Genomic DNA, 21,116 nt, shown 5'->3' on the forward strand with positions numbered 1-21,116 from the left:
TGTCTGTTTGTCCGAGCTAATCTTTGAAATGGCTAAAAATTTCTAACTGATATAATATTAAGTACAAAAAGGTTCTGTTCCATTTAGTCTTTAATTTATCAAAATCGGTTGAGTCTGTCTGAATGTTATTAAAACGTATCTATTTTTGTTGGTATTATTTATATGTTGTGACCATATTAGCCCATATATGGTGGTGTGCTATATACGTCAATTGTTTAAACGGTGTTGTCCGGATTTTCCAGCGTAAAATGATCTTCTGCAATACATATTAGCATTCGCGTATTATTTAAATATACGCCCGCTTCTGGAATTCGCAGAAGCGGGCCTCCAATTCCTAAGGGGAATCACGTATGCTGTCAACTCAATATTGTAAATATCATAATAAGAAATTGAAGGATTCTTTATTCAAGTATGATCTTTATTTTCATGATTAAATTCACTTTCATTAAATTTTAACATTTTTTTTTCATTAAAAATTGTTGACCATTTTAAACGTGAAAATGATAATCTTTAATCTTCTGTAAAAGATCTTAAGTCTAGATTACATACTGTTGAAGTGCATATGAGGGACAACAATATCAAGGTAAATGGTATTTCTGAGAATAGAAATGAAAATTTAGCAAATTTAATTGTTACTAGAGTTGCACAATATAATAGGAATACCGAAAAACCGCGATCTGTCTTTTGTCGAGCTGCGAAGTACATGACATCGTGACTTGATTTTCGGGGCTTTTGCTCAATTCAATAAAAAAAAAAAATATGTCAAGAAAAACTAAAATCACATCATCTGAACTCCACGAATGAAATGGAATGGAAATAACTTCGAATAATACCAGTTTATGAAAAAGGTGATCGTTCGGGATTATGAATCTGAAAGTACTACTGAAAGTACTGTAGTTGTTATTGACATGCATGTTAGATATATTAATTATTATTGTTTTATGATTGCTTTTGTACATGCTATGTATATATGTGGTGTGTTTTTACAAATAAAAATACAAAGCTTCTAAAAGTTCAACAAATAGATTCTACCAAGAAGAACTGGCAAGAAATACAGTAGTTATTATTTTTCATCAATTATAGATATAAAAAATATATACAGTTACATATATCTATCATGTATAGAAGCAACGAAAAGTAGCGTTACTTCTTGACCATAATATATATTATGGTCAAGAAGTAACACTACGAAGTATTACTTGTGGTAAATAGTAATAACTGTTTCTGGTCGGTTTTCCATGGTAGCTTTACGTTTAAAATATAAAATTTTCGATGAATGTACAAAACGGTAAAAATAATACCTTGCCGTGCAGTTAGATCCTGAGGGTCATGAAGGTAAAGACCGTTGAGACCACGGCCGCAGGATTTCCACCACCAGCCACCTTTTAGCATAGAAGCACAATTCAACGAAGACCTGTCATTGTCCCTGTAATCAAAAACATACAATTATTATGTTTAATACTTCTTTATTTTTTAGTCCCATATTCAGGCTAACATACGATTTTAAGGATATAATTAATAATATTACAGACAATTCAACCGGTGATTTAAATAAATTATACATTTCAATTCGTTATCTGATGTTGTATTGGGCAACTTTAAAGTGGTTTAAGACCTACGGGGAATTGCATAAACGTCTGGTGCCTTGCCTATTATAGTAGCAAGAAAAACGTGCCTGGGGATAATATTATAAACAATAGCAAGTGAAATCGGTTCACTTTCGTGAATATTATAATATTATATTTCGAAAGATTTTGAAGTAAATAACGAAGATTAAATTTAAGAATAACTTAAGAGAAACTTAAATCAGTATCGATATTACTGAAACTGCAATATTATAAATGCGATAGTGAATTTGTTTGTTTGTTAAGCTTTCACGTCATAACCACTAAATCGATTTTTATAAAATTTTGCAGGAATACACGATGTCAGGGCTACAGAAAAAGACACGTGGTACCTAACACCTCTCCTCGATTACACGCGGGTGAAACCGCGGGCGGAAACTAGTTAAAAATAATCTCAAAATTGCACCTTCATGTTAAAAAAAGGAGGAAAGATAATGTTAGCTATCAGAAAGAGACGAAGCTAAAATATTTTATAGATACACAAAAATTTAATGTCGAATTAATTATCGAATATATTATTTTCAATAGTGTTCGGATAAAATGCGAAGCAGTTAAAAATTTGTCAATATATATAGGTATTATTTAAGTTTCTCTGTATTAAATGCTTTAATAGAACAAAAGGGTTTTACCTCAATTTTTGAAAAATGTCTCAATTAGATTCTATACTTCTAATAAACCATTAAAAACGAACACATTTTTTATTTAATCGATAAGTGCCATCAATGTGTATTTAAATTTTACATTTTCAAATTTCGCGCGTAATTTTATGGAAACGCTGGAATAATAAACTTAATTTTAGATTTTTTTTTCTCATATAGAGTACAGTATAGCCAACCTGAATGCCCACTGTCGGGCTAAGGCTTACTCTCCTTTTTTAAGAGAAGGTTTGAGGCCATCACTCTACTCTAATGCGAGTTGGTGGAATACACATGTGGCAGATTTTCAGTGAAATTAGACACATGAAGATTTCCTCACGATATTTTCCTTTACCGTCAAAATCACGAAATAAATTATAAACACAAATTAAGCTCATGAAAATTCAGTGGTGCTCACGCGGGGTTAAGCCCACGATCATCGGTTAAGATTTACGTGCTTAGAGCACGTAAATCTACTGGGCCATCTCGGTTTATCATATAGACACACATTGGCGTGGTGGATGCTTTGGACTAAATTATTTTCAAAAAGGATAATTTTGAACCAACTCAATATTATGATAAAATGTTTTAAGAATTATTTTTAAACGTTATATACATTCTTAATATATTTAGTGTAATATAATATAAAGTGTGAAAAGAATTGAGAATAGCCAAGAGCAATGATGACCTCACGCGGCAACTGTAATGTAAAAAGGTATATAACAAGTAACATTCAGCAGGCAAAGTTCTTTCATTTACATATGATGACATGTGTGCAAGCTCTTCTGGGTAGGTACCACCCACTCATCAGATATTCTACCGCAAAACAGCAGTACTTGATATTGTTGTGTTCCGGTTTGAAGGGTGAGCGAGTCAGTGTAACTACAGGCACAAGAGACATAAAGTCTTAATTCCCAAGGTTGGTGGTGCATTTGCGATGTAAGCGATGGTTGACATTTCTTACAATGCCAATGTCTAAGGGCGTTGGTGACCACTTACCATCAGGTGGCCCATAAGCTCGTCCGCCTTCCTATTCTATAAAAAAAAAACAATGTTTCTTTGAGCCATATCTGACACGGCTGCTCAGGTGCAGAGGAGCCAAATTGCCCAGGAGTTACTTCGATCAAATGTGACCTTTTAATAGCCAAATTACGCGCTAGTAGATCAAAAAGGCCGACAATTCACTGGTGTAACCTATAACTGTCACACTTTGTAGATGCTGAGAACAAATACTGGAATTCTAACTTTAAGAGCAATTTTAATTGTTCTAAGTAAAACTAAGATACTTGCAACATTGATCGTGTGATACTTGGTAACATTGGCATTAAATACGGACACCACAACCCGACAGAACGATAATCTTGCTCGAGCTGGCGGAACGGTTATTTTAAATAAATTTTACCTTAATCCATAATCCATAGAACCTTAATAAACCGTCAACTAAATAAATCTCAGCTAATATACGCATTATCTATGTTTGTTATATCATTAACATGAATTCTGTATAATTCATTCCTATTCCTGTACGGGTAGTCTAAGCGATTTGCTATGATTGTATGGATGCTGTTTGTTATGACGCGCACATTGTGTACAAAAGAGGCGCAGCGCTTACCCAACGATGCGTACGCAGGTGGACACTCGACACGCATGTGTTATATACGCATGTTTTGGGTATATTTATCCAGTATTTAGTAGTATAATTTACATAAACATATAACACTCCGTATAAATGTCACATTAATGACATAAAGACTGGCATATGACTATCATTCTTGTCATCATTCAACATGGTCATGACGGTCACGGTTGGTAAGTCATCAATTTTAATAATTCTTATATAAATACATTTTTTTTTTCATTTCTTTAATATTATAATATGTGTAACTTATATGATATTATCATACAATTCGCCACCCTGATCTTAATTTTAAACTCAAACCGGAAGTACTTCATGAGATCGCTAATAAGTGATAAGGTCGTGTTTTGTACAGCACATATTACTGTTTATCTTTTTTTATTATTTGTTTATCGCAAGTAATTCAACTGTATATAAATATAAATAAATGAATTGCATAATTTTTAGGTCTTCAAATTTTAGTTCTGTGCTAGCACAACATAAATGTGATTTTAATTCAAAGTAACTGTTTTGTAACATACCATTGTATATTGGGAATCGAAAAATACGTTCTTGAAATGAGACATATTCTAAAAATATACATCCTAAAGAGTCTTGTGTCGAGATGTATTGAAATATATCTTGCTGTAATATACATTTTTATATGTCCTCTTGACCGATTCCGGCCATGGCGGCCAATCTCAAGAGAGATTAGACAACTGCGCAGGACATTTTATAGTGCACAAGTTTGTACGCTGTACGTGCTTACTGTTATAATCCGATGAGACGGTAATCCGACACGACCGGAAAGATTTTAGGACCAGGACCAACGGCTTTACGTTATTTCCAAGGCACGGTAGTATACTTTGGGCTGTTACTAAGAATCTTCGACAGAAAAACTTAATAACCAGGTCCCAGTCCAGTACCCAGGTCGGGCCAATAAAATATTGGCTCGACCTGGGGTTTTGAACCCGGACCTCAGATATCTATCTATCTATCTACTAGACCAACGAGGTAATAGTCAGTTTTTATATAACAGCTGTGTGTAACGTATTTAACGCGTTTAAGCTTCACGCTTTAGCCTGCTCTTTAAAAGTAATTTTATATTAAATGTATTTACCTGTTATAAGTAGAGAAGGGGCTGTTATTGGACCCATACCACGGATCATTTAGAGAATCGCCAGCGCTTCCCTCATAGCCGTCTATTTCAAGCTTATAGTATTCCGCTTCAGAATATATCTTGAAGTGCGAATACTGCGCGTACCTGGAAAAAATACAGATTTTTGGTTAGAGCTATGCATTATAACATACCGACTGAGGGACCTTAGGGAATTATTTTAAAAACATGAATGTATATTATTCCGACAAAATACTATAATAAGTATTTATTAAAGTTTTCGTACAGAACAAAATTATGTATTTATTAATCGTTACCGTTGAAATGAAAATTTTTCTTTAATTATTTAATTAATTATTTTCTCTATATTTATAAGAAAACTATTTTGTGTTTTTTTTAAATAAAAACATGACAAAAGCATGTTCATAAATATAAATACTAAATATAATAAATATTTAAACACAAATATTTCGAAACAATATTTATGATTTAGATAGTTTTCATCGTAAGAATTTTATACTAGTATTATATAGAGGGAAGAATTGTTTGTTAATACCGGTTTTACGCAAAACGCATTAATCCAATATGAAGGCACAACATACATTATAGAAAACAAAAATGTACGTACCGTTTATTACCATCAAAGTCCTCAAGTTCGACTCTGAGCATGTAGTCATCGTTGTTGGTTAGCATATATATGTTTTCGTTTCCAAGCCAAAACTCCTTGCTGGGGTCGCCGAACCCGTTCTTATAGTCGCTCCAATCGCGGTTGAAATTTTCGGCTGGAACACCAAAGTCATCCCGCCGATGAATTACCTGAAATTCATTTTTTAAAATATTTACATTAAATTATTAAAAAAAACAACGATTTAAAAAAATGTCCTAGCGTAGGCTTCCAATAAAAACTGAACCAATATATATAAAATGGAGACGAGACAACAATCAATATGATATGATAAAACAATCATCATCGCCATCATTCACAAGTCGTCACCGCCGAGTACGAGATGTATTTATAAGAATTAATATATATTATAATAAGGTAAAGACTAAATGCCTTACTTATAAATATTGTTTACGATGATTAGTTAAATAATGGTGTGTCTTTCTTTCGAAGGTCCAATCAATAATGATGACGGAATGAGCGAAATCAATGTTTAACTAAATAGCCGCAAAAAAGTTATAAATACTATTGCTTTGATCTTACCGTCCACCCGCCATCAGCGACATTTTGTTCGCAAAACACTTTCAAAAACCAGTATGTGGTGCCTCTTATCTGCAGGTAGTAAACGCCCGATTCTCGCATCCCGGCGTTTAAGAGGTCGACACACGAGAAGCCCTAAAAAAAATTATGAGGCATTGTAGATCATCTCAAACATATAATCCGCTTTAAAGCGCTTTAGATATTCATAGATTATATAATACATTCACGCAATGTAAATAATATTTACGAATAAATATAAAATATCGCAATGCATCGGTATGAGCTAATTTAAATATTTATTATTAAATTTATAGATTGTAACGGAAATCGACACACCTTCGACATTAAAGCATAGTAAGCGATAATCAATTTAAATTACGCTTTAAAAATTTTGTAATAGCTTTCTTTTCCGTTACTGAAGGATACACAGTCCGATATAAAGTAGTATTAATTGCGTACAATTATTTAGGTTAATTTATAATAAATTTAATAGAATAATTACATCAAATCCAACTTGATGTGTTATGAGATATAAATGACTTGATACTTTGCTTACTAATTAATTATACCAAATTAACTTACATAATAAGGTACATAATATATATAAGTTATACATTTTATTAATATTAACTATATGATTATAAACAAACATTAGACAGCAAGATAGAGTGTAGTATTCAACAATCGGTATAAGAGAACCCCGAGTAACAGTTACAAGCTTATAAATTCAACTCATATTAAGATATTGTTTAGGAAACATATTTTTTTGCTTTAAATATGCAATGTATTAACTTTTTAAATTAATATGTTTATATTTTTGTAACTTGTTCAACATTTTATCGCAGATTGCATTATTTCCTAAATTTAAGCCAATAATATTATATGAAATAATTCGTTATAAAAACAAATTTCCAGATAGGTATGTTAAATACGAAAGCGTTTCGACATACATTATGTTTTACTGAATTTGTCTTAACGTAATCCGACATAACCGAGTGTTTCGCGTAAGTTAGAACAATAATAATGCTATAAGCATTGGTAATAGTCGCTCGGTGGGAACGGCTTGTTTTTGCACGCCATAGTCGCGAAAAGCACTGCCTACTAACTATATTGTACATGAACCAGATTTACGTAACGATATCAACTTTCCATGCGCGCAACTCTTGGCGCACAACTTGGAGTCCCATTTTCAATACCAGTATTGAAATCGCTCTGGTATAGCCCGTATCCACACATGATATAACATCAGTAATATTAAACGATTCATATTAAGTGTATCACAAAATCATGACAAAATTTCAAAATAATTCAAATAGACTAAATACGATTTGTAGAGCTTACCAAAGTTTGTTATCCATTGTTAGTAACGGATTCATGATTCAAAGTTTATTTAGATATATGAAGATTAAATACTTTTAAATAGCCCTTGAGTAATGGCTTTTCGCTGTTCGTTTCGTACTAAGAACAAAAGTAGGTATAATAAAATTACATGAAAACCAGTTATTACTGTAATATTATCAGTGCGCGGTACTTGCCTCTCGATTGTATTATAATTATGATCAGATTTCTTACTCTCTGATGATAATATTACGTGAAATATATTTTGAAATAATTTACAATAATACTAAATATATAAAATGTATATAAGATTGAAGGTCTATTAATGTTAGACGATAATATAATACATGAAAAAGGTTAGTAGGCATGTTTTGGATTGCTAATACAAAATATATACTCGTGACAGTTCAATATTGCTTTGAAAAATAATTGTTTAAAAAGTTCCAACATTCTTCAGTTGGCTAAAACCTATGACGTCATACATGACTTTTCTTTACGCCACTTGATGTGACCGAATGTTTAAATCCAGATCACCAATGAAATGATGTGTGATGTATTTAAATAAGGTGTACATTTACTATTATATTTTATTAAATGTAAAATGTTTGTATTTAGTTATCAATTGTATTACTAATCCAATTACTTATAAATCTTTCTTATTCATATAATTAACGTTTAAAAGGCTCGTTTTGGGGATATGAGCGACTCGTATGCCTTGACTGCAAATGGCATGACGCTCTTCGCCGATGCTCTCTACTCTCTGCTTTGTGCGTAACGCGTAAAATAAAAAGAAAAAAATTTATTGGTTCTCTTTAATTATAATAAAATTATTTCAAGAACCATCAACTTTAACGTTACATCTTCCCAGCGTCTTGTAAAGGCATTTTTTATTAGGTATTTCGAAAATTATTAATTATGATGTAAAGAACAACGTAGTGGGCAATAAACTAGAGAATTAGATTAATTGCCAAGTGTATCAATGTAACCGTATACTACGGTTTTAATTATACCTTTCATAGTGGTCGCAGGATGTGGTTTAGTGAATGGATATCTTGGTACCAAATATTGCGTAGTGTTCCTTATTGCTAAACTAGGAGACTTAAATGGTAGTCACTATAGCGTAGTAAATAAAATAGTATGTACGTATCGCAAACTGGAAACGGTATTGATTAAAATTCCTTTAAAATAACTTGGTTGAATACAAAACTCCCTGTTCTGTAAGTAACGTGAATTACCTATTATTTTTGTACTAGATTTACTCGTTGTTACATAACTGAAATAGAAATTATTGTTATGCTTCTTGAAAAAATAAATGTCTTATTGTCATTACTTAGGTTGACATTATTTTTTTAATCGACGGCCGCGTTGGTGTAGTGGTCAGTTTATAGGGTCTATGAGGCTTCTGGTTCAAACCCCAGTAAATCCAATATAAAGTTATAAGGTTTTTCGAACAAAAATTCAGTAGCCGACCGGAATTTCGGAAGGTGTTTACACTCTCATACCTCGAAAACCACATCCTGTGCCTAAACTCTCTCCGGTCGTGTCGATCAGATTGTCGTCCTATCGGAATATGAGGTTGCGGGAATAGACAATTGTGCACATTTATAATAATTAATATATCCTGCGGAGTTGGCTAGTTTTTATCGGTCACTGTTTTTATCTGTAGGACAATATCATCAGTTATGTATTTATATAAAATACTTATAATAATATAATAATATCCTGGGTCATTTTTCACACACGGCCATCTGATCCCAAATTAAGCTTGTACAGAGCTTGTACTATGGAAACCAGACAACTGATATACTACATATACTATTTTTCTTTTTGTAAATACATACTTATATAGATAATTACACCCAGACTCAGGACAAATAGACATGTTCATGCACACAAATATCTGTCCTGGGTGGGAATCGAACCCACAACCTTTGGCGTGAATGGCAAGCATCCACCAACCACGCCAACCGGCTCGTCATCTAAATATATAATAATCTAAATATAATAATCTAAATATAATAATCTAAAGAAATATGACATTATATAAGTATAGTTAACAGCACAAGTTGATTTTATTCCTTGATAAAATACTTCGCACAGCAAATCTTTACAAATGTATTTAATAAGTATAAGTTCAATTAAAAATCATGGCATTGCTACAGTCCGATCAACAATTACTTAGTAATCCGGTATAATATATAACTCACTTTAACGTCTTTGTAGTTGGCGACAATTTCGGAAGCAAATGTGTTATTTCCGATGATGGGTTTGTTCTTCACACTCGGAAAGATGATTCCGCCCTTGCGGCTCGTGGGTCTAGGGCTGGTGGGGCCTGCGCTACTGCCAGTGCTTGTCGGTGTTACTGTTACAGTGGCGCTCGTAGGACTTGCGCTCGAATTGCTGGGACTGCTCGGGCTGTATGCGACATCACTATTAGACTAAACACTCAAGATTTTCCTATGCCTATTGATATATTCTATACACAACTTTATTACATTAATGATAATTGCACTACATTGCATTATTGATAACGTTCGCTGAATAGCACAACGCAAAGCAAAATCAACACTCGCAAAATAAACTTTCGCAAATTAAACGAAAATTAAATATTTAGATTGATTTCACCTGTTGTTTCCGGTGATGGTTGTAGGGGTAGTGTATGCAACCGTAGTGATCGGATCTGTTGAAGGCTCCTCCACTCTGTATCTGTTTGGTGCATATTCTACTAGTCTGTCTATTGTTGGATCCAACAGCAACTCAGCTGGCACTGGCCGTTGAGCTAAAGTTGCTACGTCGTCCTCCTGTTTCTTAAGACGTTTTTCTACCATGTCCAGATTTTCAATGATGAGATTTGTTTTAAGGCGTAAGTCATTATGAATCTGCCCAATAGCTCGTTCCTGTCTCTGTGTTTGTGTCAGAAGTTCGTCTGATTTGGGTACCAAATCGTCTACTGAACTCTTTGTGCCGACGACAACATCCCATACTTCGTCCATTTTTTCAGAAACGCTCATCATAGGAATGATTTTGTTAACGAGGGTATCGATTTTACTAGATTTCATTATTGGAGAGGAGGTACTTGTAACTGTGCGATTTTTAAATATATTATTCACATTTATTGAAGCAGCTTCAGGTTCCACTATCGCCGCGTGCACATCTGCCATCATGTATAGAACTTTTCCTAAATTTTCAGACACAAGATTGATATGAAATTGTAATTTACGATCTACTGTGGACATTGAGGATCTTAATTGATCGACTTCTTTAGTAATTTCATTGATTACTTCTGTGTTCAAGCTTTTTGCTATTTCTATAACGTTAAGATTGATTGGCTTCTTTTCGCTCGCTTCAGCATTGATGTCGTCAACGGGTAAGAAATTATTGTCTATTTGGGTTTTTAACCCTACTAATTTCGTATCAATATTAGAAACTTTTTGATCTAACGATTCTAGCTTCTTATCGAGCAATTGTGCATTGCTAAGCTTATTCTCATGAGCTTTTCTGTTGTTATTTTCAGTAGCAGTTTCTTCTCCACTTTGAGCTATTTGGCTAAATAGTTTTAGATCTAAATTACCTAATTTAGATATAATGGCATCAGTTTTATGAATATTATCGTTAACTCGTGAATCCAGTGCTTCAACTCTTCTCATTAGGTGTTCCACTGCTTTGTCCAAATTTTCAATTCTTTGAAGTTTCGTTTCTAAGGTACTAACGATGACCTCGAACACGTTAAAAATGTATTGTTCCCTGAAACAAAAGAGATAATATATTATAATTAAATTGTTATGTAGGTATAGTCTTAAACAGATAAAAATCTTTACGTAAATTTATATTTAAAGTTTAATTTGAATTAAGTAATAGCGAAAAAACAGTCAAGTTATTATTAATTCTATAATTATCTAAACATTACCTAGAAAGGAATAGATTAGAATTACTGTGAATTCTTATTAAATATTTTGTTGCGTTATAAATATTAAAAATGATTTATTATTAAACTGAGAGTAATTTTTATCGAAGAACTTACACAATTTATAAAAAAAATTATGATGATTAAATCACGACCTAGTTTATTTATATCTAAACATGGACATACTTTAATACATGTTTTAATAAAGTAGCTATTTAAATGTTTATATGGAGTGAAACACGATTATTTTGATTCGTATTTTAATTAGTGCTTACATTATTCAGAATTATAATATATATATATTACTTAGCTATAGAATATTAAAGAACAGCGCTTAAATGTCGCACCGTTTGGCAAGTCTCATTTACTCTTAAGTAGAGTGGGTAAGAGCGGGTTTGGAGTTTATTGCGACAATGCGGATTGTTGGATAAATATTTGGCGTAATTTTTTTCATCACATGCTTTTTTCCTTAAGTTTTCCTTTACCGCCGAGCTCGAGACTAACAACAAATATGAAAATTCAACGATGCTTGCAGTTGTGCCGATTAGAATTCACATGAGTCTATCATCTAGGTTTTTCGTCAAATTTAATAAATTAATCTTCACTATCAACTATGAAATGAGTAAGCATTTGGAAACTGAGTGATAATATCCTCCCAGATAGGCCTGCACAAAGCCTTACCACCGTCTTATAACAAAACCCTTAATCCGGAAAGGCTTGAGTGAGTACAGTGAAAAAAGTATAATAAAATTGCGACATAGATCCCAGTGCGTTGCAAATTAAAAATAAAATAAATTTTAATAAACTTGCAATAAATATATAATAATAAAATCATTTGTTACACCTGTTTGTTACCTGCTTCGGTGCGAGTTCGTTAACAGGTACCTTTAGAAGGTTCACATCGTTGGACATTACGCAAATGTCTAAAATTATGGGCGCTGTCGGTAAAGTAGAGTGGCTTGAAATATTTAATCGGCCGCTGCTTGCAACTGGCTCTTAGCAATTATTTACTATAGAATATTTAAATATTTTCTTATTGGCATCAAAATATTATGTGTATAACATTTATATTTATTTGGCAATCCTAAAGTACAACCATACAATATCCACGTTGCATTAATTTGCATTTAAACATTAATGGAATAAAAATAATTTAATTTAATACTTATAAATAAAATACATTTATGTTATATCAACAAATATTGCATGTGGACGTTCTGATCGTACATATAAGATCGTAAATAAAAATAAAAAAAATTTTTTTTTTTCATAAAATTCGATCAATATTCTGTGCATATAATCTATGTTTCCGTGCTCCTACTTTTGTAAGTATAAATATTTTAACAAAATCTGTGCTAAATTTTTATTTATCGTGTATTTCGATATCATCTGAAGCAAGTCTTGGGCGTCAAAAACAAATGAAAAATATTTAAATAGTATTACAGGAACCGAATTTATTGCAATATATTTACGTAATTAAATTATATATTTATAACAACAACAGGTAAGTATGTATACTGTGTTTAACGTCGCAAAATGTTTACTAAAATTTTGATTTACAGACCACTTGAATTAGCTATGTTTTAAAATTTATGTTAAAATATTCTTAGGTAATAGTATCGGAATTAAAATGTATTTGAAATGGTCTTATTAATAGTATTTGTAGTAATCTTAGTTGGGAGGCTGCAAGTCGCGGCGAGAGCGTACAATGCAGGAGCGCTGTTCGTGCGTTAATGTCGGATCGAATGTGGCTCAGGGTCTCCGCATTGTATCGCCATCACTTCGATTGCGACCGCGCAATCCATGCCAATCTTTGTTATCCAGCGTTCCATGATGATATTACACTCATTGTCGATCTAATTACCTGTTTATATTCTGTCAAATAAATTTATTACGAATTAGACAGTTAAAAGTCGACTCGATTCAAGTATCCACAAAGTCGTTAATTATTATAGATATTTTATTTAGATAGTATATGTAGGTATTTGATAAAATGCATTCAGATTAAGTATAAATTATAATACACCTACATAACGTGGTTTAAAAACCTTGCACTTTATATGTAAGTGTTTCATACAAAATGGGTTATCGCGTATAAATTACATACTTAGGTTCGTACTATGTTTTATGTAGCAAAACCAAAGTTACACGATGAAAACTTTACGATTGCGAAAATACTTTAACATATTTAGCGTTTATGTATAATAGTTCCATTATTTTATTGAAAGGCGTACCTACGGGTGTCCATGCAAATAGAACTAAGCTGTTCTTACGCAAGGAGATTGCCTAATGAAAACTAGAACACAGAAATTATCCTGCCAGCAAATAAATTAAGTCATTTTAATTATTTTGTAAATATATAATATTAATGTGAATTTAATAAACCGGATATTGTATGTCAATTCTAAAACATGACAAATAGTCGTGAGAATTCGTGCATACATATGTATTTATTTCAGAATGTAATTATTGTAATATTAAATTATTATAAGTGAAGGTAATACGTTACAAATTATATTAACTTTATGAAATGCTCTCGAGCTGATGCACAATAGTTTATGTAAAAATTTCTTGAATATATTTGTTAAGTTATTGCTCAAGTATATTGTGTATGCGGTATAACTTTTCTTATTACAAAAGAATTAACCACGGCGTTGTTTCGACAATACCTTATCTCATAATAATACGCATCAAATACATATTCCATTAATTGTAATATTAGACAGCGTTAATTGAGAATTCATATTTTATGAAAAAGTTGTTTCGTTTTGTAACACCACGTTATACATAAGACCAAAATAAACCTAAAGTTATTTCAACCATTTTATTATATTACTATAATATTTTTAATTAATTGAACCATAATTTACAAACGAACCTCGCATATTACTAGACACGAAGGTAATAATAAATAAGAAGTGAACCATTTTCAAAGATCAAACGGTTCAAATATAAATGCAATTGTTTTCCAAGCCTTTGATGTTTTGATGGAACGCCAATTTCAAACGACTACAAATTACGGTTTATAATAAATGAATGTGTTATAAATGAAACTATTATTTAACGACTTTAACAGTTACATGTTAAGATTTCTCTTGACAGCTGACTCACTTGGATAAATATAAAATGTCTCAAAATTCAAATAGTGACCAAAGTGTACTTACGTATCAACGAATATATATCAAGATATATATTTATATCAATGCATCGAAATTCTCTTGTTGATAAATAACAATTTCCAAAATACAAAATGTGTGCAATTTTTTATGAATACCAGACACATCAATGACTTGGGAGTAGGAATAATTGCAAACACTGCGAATAATTACTATTAATCGTAGTAGGTATCGAAGAAAAAAAAATTCCATTTCGTCCATGTTGAAGAAATACACGAAGTAGAATGTAATTTGCATACGAAAAATAATTGTTTTGTTTCAATATTAAAAGTTTTTAGAGCATTGTTGAATAATTACAACTAATTTATAATCTGTTCCTCATACATGAAATAAAAACTACCTTTGTAAAAAAAAATTAGTTTGACATTACCTAATATTGACGAAGTTACGAGTATGAGGTGATGTAAGTATGTGTGGAGATTTGTTTGGAACCTTCATCGTTCGATATTTAAACATTTTTTGAACATAGAACACTTTGTATGAAATAAATCTAATTTAATTTTTATACTTTTTACTACATCTAGATTATGCAATAGAAACGATTAGAGTATTTTCATGACACAATATATTTAATTTGATTAAATGCCAATAGCGCAATGGTTTACAGGCTATGTAAAAGTCATTGGTTGGATCCTAGCCCCTATTGTCCTGTTGTCGTTCCCTACCCTAACACAAGCTGTACGCTTATTTGGAGGGATTAGAAATATCAGTAATTCCTTAAAAAAGGGCATTAGCAGCATTATTTAATTAATATTAAAAAAATGTTTTCATTAAAACCACGTAAGGTAAGTAAGGAAAATCGAATGCGATAGTTAGGATTGAAAGTCTTTGAGCGATTATACTAATAAAACACGTAATGCTTTAATAAATAAAAATAATGATTGTTAAACGATATTTAAAAAAAATCAAGAAATCCAATTGACAACAGATTTTTTTGTATACTTAGTATAATCGCGAACTTGCAAACATCAATGACAAATATTAATATAGCAAAGTGACTGATAAAAACACACATTTCCCAATGGCAGCTTTATTTTTGTTAACGTTTTTGATAACGTTCACAGTATTTATTCATTTTAAGAAAAATAAAGATATTTATATTAAAACTTTAAACATGTATTTTACAACTATTATGTATCTATCGTTTAAAATTTGATTTATAGGATTAGTTTTTTTACTTTGTTTTATATACTAGCGATGATACGTAAAAAATTGCACGAATTATCAGCTTAAGAGACCATGAAATTGAAACGAAATAGAATGCTACGGTGAATAATTTGATACTTGACTATTACTAGCAATAGTAAAGAAAGTTATGCATAATTTCATGCTTTTTAATAATGTTATTCATGTAAGTAACGTCAATGTAATCAAAATCGTTAATTTTGAACCAAAGGTTAATTTATTACAAACAGTTAAAAAAAGGTTATAGTCGAAATAGTTTCGACTTTTAGAACTCCTCTCACTGATAAATTTGAGTCCTCAATAGTACTACAGTAATATAGGTGAGTACTTAATATTATTAATTATTTAGAGTAATATTTATATCAGTGTTTTAGTTCTTAATAATTAAAATACTATCAATCCCAAAAGTAAAATATAATATATGTTCACACCACAAACAGAATGTTGTCGTTTCTTTAGTAAACTGAGATTAGATTAATAATACCAGTTTTCATCTCTTTCGCTGCGTTAATAACAAATGTCATAATATTTTGAAGATAAATATTTTAATTTGAAGAAATGTTATTGACTAGGAATATAACTTTAATTTGTAAAATGAATGAGATATCGTTGTCCGGGTGGGCTCGTGCGATGGTATCATGTTTGACTGACATCAGGTGGCTTGCGCCGACGCCACTGCGGGCGTCCGCTACTGAGCCCGGGGAAAGGCGTTTGCGTAACGTGTCATTAAATACATGCGGCTTAAACATCAAGCTACAATCAATATCGTTAATATAGGACAAACTTTACGCTCTAGAGTCGATTCTATTGCTACCTGAGTTAATTGACGTAGCAAATAAGAAAAATGCAAGGGATACACTTGATTAAGTCGTAATATTATTTTATTATTTTTGTCAAAATGTTGCAATGTTTTTTTTAAGCGAAATTTCGGCAATAAAATGTCGATGTAATTACATTTATTTTATATTTTGTAACGTAAAGAGACATGTTCAACAGCCGTTACGGTCGCAACGTGTTCTATTAATTTTATATTAAAGCTGACAATTTCATAATGACAACGACCTTAGAAGAGGCCTCTTTGAAATCAGTAGCTGCGTTATCCGGCGAGTGTTTGCGGATCGAGAGACCGCCACAATGGAGAGCTGAGTGTATCATCCGCATCACTATTATCACTCACTTAATGCTTATTATTCGCTACCGACCTTACCGTCATATCTTTGCAAGAGGCGACTCATAGTCGACCAAAGAGCAAATACAAACGTCGTCGGTATTAATTATTTCATCGTAACCTATAACAGGTTAGTATTAAAGATTTCTTATTTACTACTTGTAATTTAATTTTAGTAATATTCAGTGTGACAATGAACGGATATTTTAATTAAAAAACTATCTACTGAATAATTAGTTTTAGATGTTTATATATGTATATAAGATATTATACTTATTATATTTTTCATTATTTGTGAACTAGTTTTAATCGATTCATTATTTAAAATTACTAGTTATAAGTGACATCGTAATTAATACAAATGCGAGATGTTTTATTTAATTGTTTTATATTATGAATTAAATGGATTTATTGAGTTGCTTGATTTTTAATATAATTACTTAAATATGGAATGTAAATGTAATTAACCGTGTTACAATAATCTTATCTCCTATTCAACATTTTCACGTCACAAATGTCGCTTGACTGCCATGCCACTAATGTGCAATTATATTTCGTAAAATATTTTTAGTTTCTCATTTATATATATTATATAAACATAAACAAAAAAATATATATATTTAAATCTTTTACAATAGACAATTTGCACACGTTTAGGAGAAGTCGCGTGAACACGTTTTTAATTAATAACTTTCTATTTTTTAAAGAAGATTTGAACATTTATTGAATATGAATGTAATTATATACTAAAGCCGGTTTATCGTATATTTTTTATCCAAGAATACTCCATATGTTTTGGAATATCTTTTTGTCGACACCGAACACGTCAAATTCGTTAAATAAAGATAATAATCATAAAAGAAGCACCTACAGTTAATTTAGTGATAATAATAAAGGTAATTATTTTTATTTTCATCGATAATTTAACTAAAAAATATGTCTTACTTATGATTTCATAGGCATAATAGTACTCATATATTAGACTTAAACGCGTTCACGTATGTGAGTGTATCGCCTTGCGGTCTTTTAAAGTATAGATAACTTCAAACAGAATAATGTTAACCATTAGATATAATTTATACCCGTGCCTTGCAGTGGGTCTGGCGAATGGATTCTATTAGTTCAGTTTGCCGGAATGTAGATTACACGAAGTAGATAACAAGTAGTGTAATACTTTGAATGTATTGGCAATGCAATTTAAAGCAAATCGTATAAATAATATTTCGTAACACTTGAGTCTATATTTCTCAGAAATATTACTATTTACGAGCAATACCCGCGACCTCGTTTAACAGTTCTTGAGTATCACCTGGGCTCATACAGCAAAATAACATCATAACACAAACTATCTTTCCTGTATCGACACATTTAGTTATTTAATAAAATCTCGTAAGCACGAACAAACACACACAATACGCAAATATTTAAAATACAACACAAAAAATGGTTCAATTTTAATAATTCTAATTATTTTAATGTTACTAAAGCGATATATTTTTTACTTTTTGTTAAAAATAATCTTAAGATTATCTACATAAGAGAGGCTACGAGATTATCTATCTAAATAATGAATAGACACAAATTCCAATCTTATTTATAATCTATTTACAAACGCTGACCTGTCAAGTATGTAATTGAAGCAGAAATTATAAAGATGCGCATGATCATTTAAATATCAAGCTGGTAAGTAGGACAAGAATATATGTACATTACAGTAAGGTGACCGCTGGGCGCTGACCACAACAGTGCTTGGTTAAAGATAATTATTGCCTAGAATATTTTATAGCTATAAAATAATGCTACTATCGCAATTAATCGCATATATATATATATAAATTTATATATTAAACATCTCTTGTTATAGGCTTTTTTTAAAAAAAAGTGTGGCTGTTTCTTTCTAAGTTAGTCTTAGTAATTACTAATTTCATTTCCGAGGTCGTATCAAATCAATAAAAATATATTTTATTCAAATAGACTTTTACAAGTACTTATGAATCGTTCTCGCTCTACCACCGGTACGGTTCAGTACAATTTTGCATAAAATTATATTAATATAAAAAAATGATGACATTTTCATGAAAAAAGGAAAACATCGCAAAGTAACATTAGTGTGTCGGACGGAATTCTGCCACATGTATGTATACCACCCCGCAGTGGAGCAGCGTGGTGGAAAAGGCTCCAAATTATCTAGATAATAAATATTTTGTGTTAATTTGTCTCAAAATAAGATTGTTGCATTGAAGAATGCTCTTTTTGTAATGTAATTAACGCATCATAACGTATATTAAGTAAAAAATGTTATATTAAGTAACGTGAGAACATTTTCGTGTGAATCAGTCCTAATGTATAAGGCTTATTATGTCGCATCACGTAACAATATCATACTGCTATCGTAAAGAGGTTTTGGTTACTTATTTGCTTTTTCCGTATTCACACGAAAATTACTTATTCGATTGATATGGAACTTTGATATTACGATAGATTATAGTTCAAGGACGGACAAGGCCATATAATATTCTGTTTGCATAGTTTGGACTTATTTTATAGCATGTATGTAAGTGAGTACTTTTATATATAAAAAATGGTAAATAAATGATAATATACTCAAATTTACCGTACCGTAACCGTAACAGCCTGTGAATGTCCCACTGCTGGGTTAAAGGCCTCCTCCTTTTGAGGAGAAGGTTTGGAGCTTATTCCACCACGCTGCTCCAATGCGGGTTGGTGGAAAACACATGTGGTAGAATTTCAGTGAAATTAGACACATGCAGGTTTCCTCACGGTGTTTTCCTTCACCGTATAGCACGAGATGAATTATAATCACAAATTAAGCACATGAAAATTCAGAGGTGCTTGCCCGGGTTTGAACGTTCATCGGTTAAGATTCACGCGTTCTTACCACTGGACCATCTCGGCTTATATATACTCAAATTTATTTTAATTTATTTGTTTAACACGTGTAGTGATCTCGATGGAGCGTTAACTCATCACGCCAACTATCCGCTTATTGTCCAAGGATTAATTAAAGATAAAAATATATATATATACTTGTCATTAAGCGTTTTCTGTTAATAAAAAATGGCATTAAACATTTGAATTCGGTACAAGGAGTTTTATGGGTAATACAAGATTTGATTTAACGTGTTAATAAAACATATGGCGTGCTCTAAGATGTATAACAGTGTGCGCGGATAACTTAGCTTCATACTTTTTTTTTATTTGTTAAAAATATCCCTAAATGTAACACTGTTTCGATTGGTCTTTAATATTCATTGTTTGCCATTGATGTGCCATTTTCTTAAATAATTTTTTAGCTATAACTATAACCAGAATAAAACAAAAACTGCTACTACAAACCGTTTTGCATTGAATATGTAAGTATACATATTATATTTGATATATTTTGTTATTTTAATATTGACCTTCGTAGATCTATATGTATTGATCAAGTACGTCGTTAATATTGTTTAAAGTGATTGTTTTTATATTGCGACAAGTCACAGGTATAGACAGTTTATTCAACGAAAACTGGCAAATGAACTGGAAATATAAAAAAACTTGCAAAGAAACCTGATTTCGATTTAATTGTTGTATTTTATATAATTAATATATTTTTTACACCCAGACAATGAAATATCGATATTTTAAATGATACATTACATTGGAAGTAAAACTTTATAATAAATAACAAAGCTCGTGACGCATTTACTTACGAATTTAATTGAAACTGGTGATAAATCAAATATTTCTACGTCTTTTCCTTTCGAATGTCAAATCAAAGATGACAGACAGAGAAAAATCACTGTTCAACTGAACACCTAAACAACGTATAAGGCTGATAGTGTTTAATACTAAAACCGTATAACCTAAATGATTGTCATTGGTGATATCGAATTACAAAATCGAAAACACAATGCTGTATCAGAAACATTTCTCAATTTAATACTCTTGCAGTTTTGCTAGAACTTAATTGGCTCGTTCGATCAATTGTATTCTCATTTTGATCGATTAACGCGTTCAAACGGCAATTGTACAGAGGTACCAATGAATTTCATATGTTATTATGAAGCAATAAGGACTATAATCACTATTGTGTTTATTGCATATAACTATATTTAAGTATATCTATAAAATTATAATCATATCTGA

The 21,116-nt window shown here is 31.3% G+C and overlaps 1 protein-coding gene across 1 annotated transcript in view; it reads right to left on the reverse strand.

Annotated features, from left to right (window-relative positions):
• Nucleotides 1-21,116, reverse strand: part of LOC126780764 (angiopoietin-related protein 2) — a 56,065-nt gene that overhangs the window by 1,713 nt on the left and 33,236 nt on the right. The window contains exons 2-7 of the mRNA XM_050505436.1: nucleotides 10,160-11,278; nucleotides 9,742-9,949; nucleotides 6,200-6,331; nucleotides 5,621-5,808; nucleotides 4,996-5,139; nucleotides 1,302-1,426 (exon numbers count right to left, since the gene is read on the reverse strand). Of these exons, the coding sequence (XP_050361393.1) occupies nucleotides 1,302-1,426; nucleotides 4,996-5,139; nucleotides 5,621-5,808; nucleotides 6,200-6,331; nucleotides 9,742-9,949; nucleotides 10,160-11,278 (1,916 nt within the window). The remainder of the gene's footprint in view (nucleotides 1-1,301; nucleotides 1,427-4,995; nucleotides 5,140-5,620; nucleotides 5,809-6,199; nucleotides 6,332-9,741; nucleotides 9,950-10,159; nucleotides 11,279-21,116) is intronic.

This window comes from Nymphalis io, chromosome Z (assembly GCF_905147045.1).
Source record: "Nymphalis io chromosome Z, ilAglIoxx1.1, whole genome shotgun sequence".
Taxonomy (NCBI): Eukaryota; Metazoa; Arthropoda; class Insecta; order Lepidoptera; family Nymphalidae; genus Nymphalis; species Nymphalis io.